This window comes from Eptesicus fuscus, chromosome 13 (genome assembly GCF_027574615.1).
Source record: "Eptesicus fuscus isolate TK198812 chromosome 13, DD_ASM_mEF_20220401, whole genome shotgun sequence".
Taxonomy (NCBI): Eukaryota; Metazoa; Chordata; class Mammalia; order Chiroptera; family Vespertilionidae; genus Eptesicus; species Eptesicus fuscus.
The window spans coordinates 21,431,037-21,442,759 of NC_072485.1; the positions used below are offsets into that span (position 1 = coordinate 21,431,037).

The 11,723-nt window shown below is 39.3% G+C and overlaps 1 protein-coding gene across 4 annotated transcripts in view; it reads left to right on the forward strand.

The window, feature by feature from the left end:
* CCDC82 (coiled-coil domain containing 82) overlaps positions 1 to 11,723 on the forward strand; it is a 43,911-nt gene that overhangs the window by 24,993 nt on the left and 7,195 nt on the right. For 3 of the 4 annotated variants that reach the window (XM_054724731.1, XM_054724729.1, XM_054724730.1), the window contains exons 6-7: positions 934 to 984; positions 2,632 to 2,802. In XM_054724731.1, coding sequence (XP_054580706.1) covers positions 934 to 984; positions 2,632 to 2,802 — 222 coding nt within the window. The remainder of the gene's footprint in view (positions 1 to 933; positions 985 to 2,631; positions 2,803 to 11,723) is intronic. The other variant, XM_008149192.3, reaches the window with a different exon arrangement.

Genomic DNA, 11,723 nt, shown 5'->3' on the forward strand with positions numbered 1-11,723 from the left:
GTTGCCTCCTGCATGAGCCCCAACTAGAGCATGGGCTGGGGAGGAGCTCGCAACCAAGGTACGCGCCCTTGACTGGAATCGAACCTGGGATCCTTCGGTCCACAGGCCGATGCTCTATCCACTGAGCCAAATCGGCTAGGGCCCCCCCAGAAAATCTTGAACATGTTCTTGGGTGAGGATTTAAATAAATGAATGAATGAATGAATGAGAGGAGTTTGTCTCATAGGATGTTAATTGTTGTTTCAGAAAAGAAATTGTTTAAAAAGTTTGAGAAACAGTGGGTTTAACTTAACTGAAGGACTTTTCAAGGACATTAATGTGTTAATTTATACTGTAAATCTTCAAGAGAGCCATGTAGTATATAAAACTTGCTATATTTGTGTTTTACTCTGAGACTCCTTATTGTGAAATAGTTACACCTCCGAGGATAATGGATTTCCATAATGCAATTTGGGGATTACAGCCCAGGTTGTCTTTAACATCCTTCTCCACCTCAAGATTTTGTAATTCTACCAATTTGAGTAAAGCATCTTTTTAATTTATAAGATTTATTGGATTCCATGTTATCCTCTAGATTTCTTTATGATTTCTAATAGTAGAGAGTGCACTATATAAATTTTAAGGTTTCTTTTCTCTCTCTACTTCTAACATTCTATCTCTAATAATTATTAGCAAGAGGAAAATGGCAAGGTAAGTGAGGTTCAAGTTCCCTAACATCCTTCTAGCACTGAAATCGTTAGCTACTCGACCTCATTTATGTCAGGAGATTTAGCTTCTCTCAAGGCCTGTTCAGCCTTAAATTACCTAATGATAAATTAGCCACAGGTGGTTTCAGTTAAAAGACAGTTATAGGAAGAAGACGTTAATTGAGTTTAGGGTATCTTTTTGACTTTGGGTGTTTTTAACCTCTCTAAACTCCAGTTTCTTCCTCAGATCCAGAAAATATTTACCTACTTGAAAGGGAAATATTTACTTACTTGGAAGGTAAAGCAGGTAGTACAACTCTTAGAACATGATGTAAATATTTATTCTTTAATAGAAAGAAAAACAGCATTACTATTTGTTCATTTAATTTTGCCAGATAATTTACATGCAAAGTAAAGTTTCTCATTCTATCTTCAAAGTTAACCCCCTGAGGAAGGCACTATTATTTCTTCCATTAGAGATGAGGAAACTGACTCAGAAAAATTGAGTAACATAAGGTTAGACATCAAATAATGAGCCAAACCAATAAACATGTAAACCTAGAAACCTCATGTTTCTAGGGTTTCTCTGACTCCAAAGCCCATACCACTATGCTATACTATGCTTTACCCCATATGGTAGGTTATGCTGAATATGGGTAACCCAGTGTTGAAATAAGTGTAAGATACAAAAAAGAGTGCCTTAGAAATGTAGAGACACAGATGATTCTTAAGGTTTCTTTTCTCTTGGTCAGGATAAGCTAGGTTATTCTATAAAAATCAAATAATATGACAAAGAAAATACGCCCACAACAAAATCTCAATAGCTTAATCCAACAGGTTAGTTTTCACTTACACTGGCTGTCCAGTGTGAGTCAACAGGAGTGCTCTGCTTGTCGTCCTCTCTCAGGGAACTAAGCTGAGAGAGCTTTCTGCTCAGCATGTGCTTCCTGACTGACACAGAGGCAGGGAGGGAAGGTGCTTAGTCACCTATTCACTCTGCATGTCAGCCTGTGAGAGACATGTGTCATGAAGTGTCATGAAATATGAGAAATAGTGAAGGCAGACAAAAGGCAGTGTTGTTGTGAATCATCCAATGGAAAGAGAAAACTCTTAGTCTGTTGGATACTTAATTAATGGAGAATGTGAAAGTGCTTAATAACCCTGCTAATATGCTCCTTGTGTACAGTTCAAATATTGTGGTAAAATCTGCTCTATACTACTAATTAGAACAGTAATATCTAGCGGGCCTAGAGCACAAGCAAGAATACTTAAGCACAAGTAATTTCACAGCTTAATAAAACTTATTTATGAATGCCAAATATTTTCTATTTTTTTACTTACTGCTAACTCAGCTATTCCACTGTCCACATCAATACTGACCATCTAGCAATCTTAGCTCCAGGTTGTTTATTTTCCAGTACTTTAATAAGCAACCAAAGGAGGATTAAAATATTTCTGGAATATTTTGTGGAAATATGATATAATTCACACAATGGAGACTAAATGTGATCCTGTTTTTTTCAGTTGTTGACTAACCTAAATCTTTTATTATATTCTGAATTTTTGCTGCTCATTATTTCCTATCTTTAACTAATTAATACCTCATTAACACTAACTAGAGATGAGAGGAAGAAAAAGAAATAAAACTTGTGAAAATCACAACTTAGTAACTGATAAGTGTGAGGGATATAACTGATTTCTTTTCTAGTCTGGTTTCTTTCCATTTAATATTCCAAATTTTAAATTTATTTTTCTATTGTAAAAAATCCCTTGTCACACACTTAGTGTGTGCTCAGTATTAAAGTTAGAAATACCAGTGTTTTGCTCTTACATCTCATCCTGTTATGATTCCTAAAATTGGTTTAACCTGGTTACGTTCTTTTTATGTTGTTTTTGTTGTCCTCATTCTAATCCTTTAAAGCTTAATTACATCTTTTGTTTTCAGGAGCGGGTAGGAAGTTATTCTGATGTGAGCATCTATTCGAAGAATGCTAAAGACTGTTCCTGCCAGGCTTGCGGGTTGCAGCGCCACTGTGCATATTTAGTGAGCTTATCAGGGAAGGAGTATAACCCCAGGACTATGAAAGCTGATGATTTCATGCCATATGATAAGCAGGTATTTTCCCCTCTCTCATTTTAGTTTTCAGTATTTGGGAATTTTAAATACATAAGCTTGCACAAATAACCTTAAGTTATTTTTACAAATGGAGAAAGCACTAGGTAAAGGGAAAAGAGTACAAGTTTTGAATATGAAAAATATGTCTTATAAGCAGATTCACTCCTAATTCAGTAAAATACTAAAATCCATGCATATTCTCAGGTACAGTAAGTACACTTCCCCCAAATAGTGAGGGGGAGTGGGAGGATAAGGATGAAAGGTTGGTAACTGGGGCAGGAGAAGCAGATGTCCCCTTTAGGATCCAAAGAAGAATTTGACCCAAGTGGAAAATTTTATGATCTACCAAATTGACAACCCACAAGCAAATAATTGAAGATGCCTGCTCATCCTAATATGAGAGTTGGAACACACCATGCTCCCACCTAGGCTTTATCAGAAGTGTGTCAGGCTAGAGCAATTACCACATACTTACGGTGCTGCTAATTCTGGTGGAATAGACAAAACTGAAGAAAACATTTGAAATATTTAAATAAAAGTATTTGATAAATGATAGCAAAATAGTGCAAGGGGAAGAGAGAAAAAGTATAGATGTAGACTACTTCTATTTCTTTTTAAAGTCTATGTAAAAGTGTTGCATTTATAAATGCAAAACTATTGATATTGAGAGCTTCCTCTGGTGCAGTGGTTGGCAAACTGCGGCTCGTGATCTACATGCAGCTGGCAAGCCGCGGTTTGCCGCTCTGTTGACTAATGAGTTTGCCAACCACTGGGATAGGGGCTTAATAACGAGGAACAACAACAGCCTGTAATTATTGGAATCGAGAGTCTAGACCAGTGGTCGGCAAACTCATTAGTCAACAGAGCGGCAAACCGCGGCTCGCGAGCTGCAGTTTGCCGACCACTGCTCTGGGGAGTCTGTATATCCGTGAAGTGTGTATGTGTTTTGGGGGCTAGATCCAAAATCGACTCTAAATACTGCCAGTCAATTATTAAGATACAAAGATACTATTTATCTGAATTCTGCTAGATTGGGTAATATGATTCCTCAGTATTACTGGGCAATAATTGACCAGATCCCTCTGAACAAACTGAGTGGCAAGAATCACTTAGAAAGTGTGTATGAGGATAATGAATTCAGAATTCATCTTTAGTGTTTTATTTGGCAAGTAACTATAAAAACACATTTCTTTTCTTAACATAGTCATATGTAAATTTCCCCATTCTTTAAAAGTGATTTATGACTTTATGAGATAAGACAGCTAGACTCTGAATAAAAGTGATTTAATACTTTAAGGTTCATTTTCTGTTGTATAGATAAAACTATTGCTGTACAGTCCCTGTCTTTGCTGTCTACAGCTAATCTTGAAGGGAGGTATGAATTAGAAAACCATTTCTGGAGTTCTGATATCCTGTGAAGTTGAATAAGGACTCTATAAAATAGTTGATTCAAATACCTAAAAAATAAGAGATTTCATGAAATAAAAGCAAAGAACATTAATACACCAGTCACACAATGGAAAAATATAAAAGTTAAATATATTGGAAAATGATTATTCTCTATTTAAAGGCATACAATTAAAACTACCTAAAGACGCCAGTCAGTAGCTCTCCAGTAGCAAAGTACTTTTAAGTCAAGTGACAAAATGCAGTTCTGTCAAGGCTGCGTTGAAACTAGCAATTTCATGGGACGTAAGATTCCTAGACAAAGAAAGGATGTGCTATATCTTTTTAGATACTAGATAACAACATATAGCCAGAGTTAAAGAGTTATACATATTTGGTGCCTGTAAGTTTATTCTGGCAGAGTAATTCAGTAAAAGCAAATGACATAACCATGAAGTTCATTTAAGCATTATTTATAATTAAAAACTGGGAAATAATCCAAATAAAATATTAGAGTAGTGATTTAATAAACTAAGTGCACCATTATTTTGTGATAGAACAAAATAATATTTTGAAGGTTATGAAATAAAGCTAGGTAAAGGCAAAATAATAAGAAATGTATATACTACCTTGCATCTATGTAAAAATGTGTATATGTATGTATAGCTATATGCAAACATTAAACTAATTATTGTGTATATTAAGATATTGTGGTTGAAATTCTTCAATATTACATTTTTTCAGTAATTTTTTTACTTAAGACTAAGACTCATTTATTAAAATTCTACTGAACTACAATGTCAAGGCATGTATGGAAACGAAAGGGAAAGAGGAAAAAAGGAAAGGAGAAAAAACAAACCTGTTTTTGATCAAAGGTATTGTTGTGGAGCGGATGCGAGTGAATGACCACTGGAGCCCAGACCAAATTACAATTTAGGGAGCCTTTATTAGCCGGGTGGCCAGGCGACCCGGCGACTGCTCTGCCATTCTCCATGCAGGGAGACCAGAGAGCAGCAGCGACCCTTTGTGTAGGACCGCTTTTAAGCACATTAACCACATCCGGTTTTTGCAGAACAAGTAACCCAAGACAAAACAGTTTTTCCCAAGCAACGTCAGGATCATGCCAATGACGACCATGTTATTCACAGGGTCATCCTGTTCTTCAGAAAGCTGACAGTGTTCTATGAAAGAAGGCCACGTGCTGGGAAGGGGCCATGAGACCATATCTCAAGGCCTGGCCTGGTGTCAGCACTGACATCTCTATCTGGGGCATAGTCCACGGCCTCAGTAGTGCTCAAAAATTCCCACTCTCCAACATTCCCCACTGGTTTAATGTACATGAGTCAAATCATTGACTCTTTTGGGTCATTGTTGATGAGGGAGTTATATTGACCCATGAGGACTATAAGCTTGATATCTTAAGCTGGGTGTGATGAAACCACGTCAGGATCCCATCGACCTTGACTGCTGTGGAGGTGGTCATTTCCAGGTAGGAGTCAGTCAGAGTCATCAGGGTGGAAGGATGGACCGGATCAGAGATGCTTCTGGACTGCTTTCTGGGTAGACTGTAAAGCCTGTAAGAACTTGAGTAAAGATTGGTTATGGATTTCAGCTTTTCTAGATTGGGTTTCCATGTAAGCTGGTGAGGTGGGTAGGTCAGGGTTTGGAAGAGTCACTAGAATCTGTAGAGGCCCCACTGGTTTTAGGACAGCCTCCCGGGCTGCTTTATCTGCAGCCTCGTTCCCTCTTGTTTCTGGGGAGTCCCCTTGTCTCACATAGGTAGAGATGGAAAGACTTAATTACATCTGGTAGTGCTAGTTGGCCCATCGTCCTTGCTCTGCTCATATCTGCCTAACTGCCTAATGTATTACCTCAAGGATCCTGGCTCTGAATTCTTTTAGGGAAAATGGACGTCGTTAGGCTCTTCTAGCTACTTCCTGCTGAGGCGGTCAGAAGTTTCTCTCAGAGCCAAGAGATCCTTGCTGTCTGTCAGAGGGACAATGAGGCCTGGGCACAGAAGGAGGTGGGCTTGTGACCTGGTGGAGACAAACTGTAACAAACGGTCTGGTGGAAGGGAAAGAAAATCCTTCAGTTTTAATAACTTCTATTGAAATAGAATTTTTCTCCTTAAAATTACCCCTATGTTTAGCCAAATCAAGATTAATTTATCTGTTGTATTTAATTTGGCCTGATTGTTTGCATAAACATAACAAGAATGGTAACTGACTACCTTTGCCGGAATTTCATGATTGTATCTTAATGTGCCCCATAGGGCCAGGAAGCCAAGCTATCCAGCTGCCGTCAGGCCTGCCTGTAGTACCTGCTGAGTTAGGTGAATCCTCACCTGTAGTGGCTCTACCTGGGCCCATGCCCTTGGCTTTAAGGCCCATCTCAGCCCTCCTACTCGTCGCGGCTCAGAGTGCGTGGGGGTCCCGCAGGGACGCAGAGGCGCCCCTATTGCTCCCCTTCTACTCTGACCAACCGCCAGTGATGGTAGGGTATGGGCCTGATGCTCCAGCACCAGCTATTTTCAGGGCTACCAAGCAGGATACCAGGCTTTCTCCGTGGCACTCTTATTGGCTTCAAGTCTTCAGAGTTCAGGCAGGGCTCTTTAAAACATGATAATCCAGTCAAAGTTTCTGGTTAATAAAACCACTATTGGAAACCGGTCTTATTGTATTTATGCAAAGAAATGTATTGCCAAATTTATTAAGTATTGCCAAATTTCGGAGGAATTGTATAAGGAGAAAAATACACTGACCTGCTTTAAGATAGAATTTTCCCTTGCCAGTCCTTTTTACGGACTTTTCAAATTATAACAAACAGTAACTGTTAGATTTCTTTTATCAGTCCCTCCCTAAGTACTTTGGCATAACTATTTACCCTCTGTTTAGGGAGGCAGAATGCAAATTATTTACTCTTCCTGGCTTACTGGCCTGTATTGTTTGATTTCTTTACAACATATCTCTTCTCCTTCCTATACTTACACAACCTTCTATTGAAATAGACACTTCTAAATTAGCCTTTAAACCTTCTTTCTATGTCCTTTAAAAATGCATAACCATGCCTCAGACCTTCTACTCAGTATTCCTTATTCTTTGAAACTTCAATCCTTTAATGAATCCTAAAAACTAAACAGCCAGAATTTCTTAGACCTTCTGTGATAAAACTAAGAGCTGGTAAAAATATTTCCTTTTGAGAGACAGATATTTTTAAAACTTAAACATTAAAGATATTATATCTTAAAGTTCCTTTGCTGAATATTCCACCACCGCCCAAGAAGTACCCAGTAACCCCACCCTGCCAGGCTCAGTCTTCATGTGCATTGGAAGGTTAAAGAGAAGAAAACGGGCCGAGGAAGATCCACTGTGTTTTGCCAGCAGAGTTCAGATAAGCAAGAAACCAAGGACGCCAGCAGAGCTGGTTGAACCCAGCAAAATCAACAAAAACCTATCTCTCCCTGCTCTCCCCCTTTTCTGCATTAACCATTTACTCTGTTCTTAGCAGGGGAAATAAGGCAAGCGGTCTGAGATTCTATATAACCAGGCTTTTTACACTTAAGGAACAACTTTTCTCCCTCCCAGATTTTCCTTCTTTACTCCAAGGTCCCAGAGGATCTCAACCTTTACTACTTCTGATATCTCCAAACATTCTCTGTCCCCCAGCCTAGGGCTTCTCTATCTCAGCAGGCTGAGAGTGAATTCTACCGCCTCTACCCTTTCCACACCTGCTCCAGAGAAGTCTCAACCCAACAAGTTCCCTCTTGCTTCTCTGGATTGGCAACCTTCACAAATTAACCCTAGAATTCCAAAATTTCAATTTAATACAGCAAATTCACAAATCAGAGCAAACTGAAACCCTTACTTATACAAACATAGACAGAAATTTTTATTACTAAGTGGGCTGATTCCCTCTCTGACAGAGAACAAAAGACTCTGAGAAAAAGGTGTCTCAGCAGCTGCTAAAGACTTTTGCATTCCGTCATAGCAGGTCCGCCCTATCTTTAAACAAATTAAACAACAGAAAGAGATAACAAATACTCTCACACTTACATTTATACACCAGACAGTCTGAGTTTTTGAATTCTGGGGAGGTGATCAAGCTCCCCCTTCCACTCACTGGGATATGGGAAAGTTGGCCATTCCCGCTCACAAAATTTCTGTAAATCAAAAGCATTAACGGAGGCTCCGTAATCATCTGCTTGCCGCTTGAATTCCTGAAAAATTTTTAAAAAACATTGCAGGGGAGTACAGACAGAAGAACATGAAGCAGACTGACCCATTCTAATGATAAAGACAATTAGACCACAATAACACAGAATAACAAAGACAATGACAACCAACAGGATCGCCGGGCACCGTCGTGCACCGGGATCTGGTCTCAGAAGTTGCACTGCATCCAGCCTTCCAGAGACCCCAGATGGGCACCCACAGAACAGAACCAGAAATAAGTTTCTTACCGGTAAGAACCAGATCCAGGTGGCTCCAATCAGAGTCAATCAGGAAATTTAGCAGACGGGGTTTCCGACCTCTACCAGTCCCGGGGCTGAGGAACGTCTCTCAGAGATCTCCCCCAGGGTCGGAGAGTCCGGGGACCCCGGTGGGCTCTGGTCACAGGACCAGTCAAAGGCTGGTGATCTCGCTGGGGCATCTCCAAATGTTGTGGAGCAGATGCGAGTGAATGACCACTGGAGCCCAGACCAAATTACAATTTAGGGAGCCTTTATTAGCCGGGCGGCCGGGCGGCCGGACGACCCGGCGACTGCTCTGCCATTCTCCACGCCGGGAGACCAGAGAGCAGCAGTGACCCTTTGTGTAGGACCGCTTTTAAGCACATTAACCACATCCGGTTTTTGCAGAACAAGTAACCCAAGACAAAACAGTTTTTCCCAAGCAACGTCAGGATCATGCCAATGACGACCATGTTATTCACAGGGTCATCCTGTTCTTCAGAAAGCTGACAGTGTTCTATGAAAGAAGGCCACGTGCTGGGAAGGGGCCATGAGACCATATCTCAAGGCCTGGCCTGGTGTCAGCACTGACATCTCTATCTGGGGCATAGTCCACGGCCTCAGTAGTGCTCAAAAATTCCCACTCTCCAACAGTATTAAAGAGACTGTGATTATCCCCACACCCACCCTCAGGTTATTTTGAAAAGGAATTCTCCATGTTGTGTTGCTGCTTATTGCTACATAAAATTGAGACTTCCTGGGGTTAGCTGGAATTCTCTTTTAAGTGCAAATAATGCTTTAAAAGAATAATCTTAGTGAAATTGTTTAATGATAAAACTTTTCTTTTTAGCTAAGATTGGCTTCTTTGAAAGGAGAGATGCTTAGATGGAAAGTAGACTTAATGGGAGGAGCAATGTTAGTTACAGCAGTCTTGGGTCCGATACTGAGATGAGAGGCCTTGGACCACCAGATCGATCGTGGTGAAGTCAGAGGGCGTAGATGAGAAGGAACTCACCTGCAGGGAAGAGAGATGTGAAATCTGAAAGGCAGTTGGGAGAACTGTCAACAATTAATTTTCAATTTTGCCCAGAGTCTGTCCAGATTCCTGAAGGTGCTTAAGATCTGATGGGGAGAGGCAGTAATTATGACACAAAAAGCAATGGATAATGTGTCCATTCAAAAAAGGCCAAGAGGAAGTAGAATCCCTTGACTCAGACTATTGCACTAAATGTTGCCAGAGGCCTAGTATCAGAAAGCAAACTCCTTTCCATCCGTCCTCTTCCTGAGGATCTTTTTGCTTTCTCCTCCATACTTCCACAAGGAGCTGGCTCCTCCTATGTAAATAGGGCCTAGAGACATCCTGTAAAAAGTTACCTACAGTTAGCTGGATATTGCAGATGTACCTGATGCATGTTTCATTGTATTTCCTTGCCTTCGTTTATTATCCAGTGTTTATCTACACTTCCACATGCTGGATCTAATAAATGTGCAATTCCCCATCTTCTTCTGTAGGACATTTTGGTAACAATTTTTAGCTTCGTTTCCAGTTATATCTGTATGTATGTTGGATCCCTTAGACCAGTGGTTCTCAACCTTTCTAATGCTGTGACCCTTTAATACAGTTTCTCATGTTGTGGTGACCCCCAACCATAAAATTATTTTCGTTGCTACTTCATAACTGTAATTTTGCTACTGTTATGAATCGTAATGTAAATATCTGTGTTTTCCGATGGTCTTAGGCTCTACAGCAGCGGTTCTCCTAAGACCGTCGGAAAACACAGATATTTACATTACGATTCATAACAGTAGCAAGATTACAGTTATGAAGTAGCAACGAAAATAATTTTATGGTTGGGGGTCACCACAACATGAGGAACTGTATTAAAGGGTCTCGGCATTAGAAAGGTTGAGAATCACTGCCTTAGACTCAGTTTTCCTCAGATTTATTAGTTTATAGACTAGGTTAGCCTGCATATAATCATTTATGTCGTTTTGCCTATCTGCTCTGACAACAATCACAACAGTACTCATTTTTCTGTCTCTGGTAGGTTTTAATACTGTCTATTTTGTTGGAATTCTGTCCTTAATGTCCAGAAATGCAATTAGATCATTAAAAGTAGTGTCTGAATACATTTCTGGACATTTAAGGACACTATTCTAACAACATAGATTAGTTTTACTTGTTTTATACATTATATAAATGGGGCCCTACAGTGGACACTGCGTTGTACTGAATACATTACTTTATACGGTATAACAAGGTGAAAGTGCACTAAGATTAAGTACTACAGATGTTACTTACTGTTTTCTGTGAATCCTTACTAGCAGTGGCTTAGCTCTTCCTTATAAAATGTGATCACATTTTAGGGAAAAAAATAGTGTAGGAATATTCTAAAGGTAATTTTGGGTTTATTGACCTACATAAGTGTAAGTAGATGCTAGGAAGATAGGAATTAGAAATAGGAAGAAGTAAACTATGTGTAATGTTTTCAATGGACACTTTTGTTAACATACAGGGGAAAAAATTTAAATAAGGATTTTTAAACACCTTTCCTTCTCTCTTGTCCAAACTTAAAAATTCTGTACAAATAAATTCCTCTGTAGAATACAGTGTGGTAGAAATAAAAATCAAATTATTCTCCTAATGTATTTTATCCCAAACATCAATAAGAGGCTTCCCAACACAGTCTACTTTGATGGTAGAAATGGAGAGACACAGGGTACCCCTAGTGGCCACTGCAACTATGGTGGTATTTTTTTACTCAAAATGGGAGGTATTGTCAAGTAAATTTTTATAATTGATGTGACTGATTTAATGATAATGTTGAAATGGGAAAGATACTTAGAGTAAGCAAGCAAATGTACAACACCTGATTACGCTGTTTCTAATGATCTGAAAAGCAAAAAGGTTTACACACAACATGAACAGAAATCTGAACATTAGAAACGCTTGTAAGCTGTCCCAAATACCATCTTCACAGGGTGACGCATCAAACCTGACAGTTGCCAATTATCATATTTAACTTTTAATTATTTTTGCCACTATACTCTCAGATTATTTACTGAACTCATCACCTGTGTGATC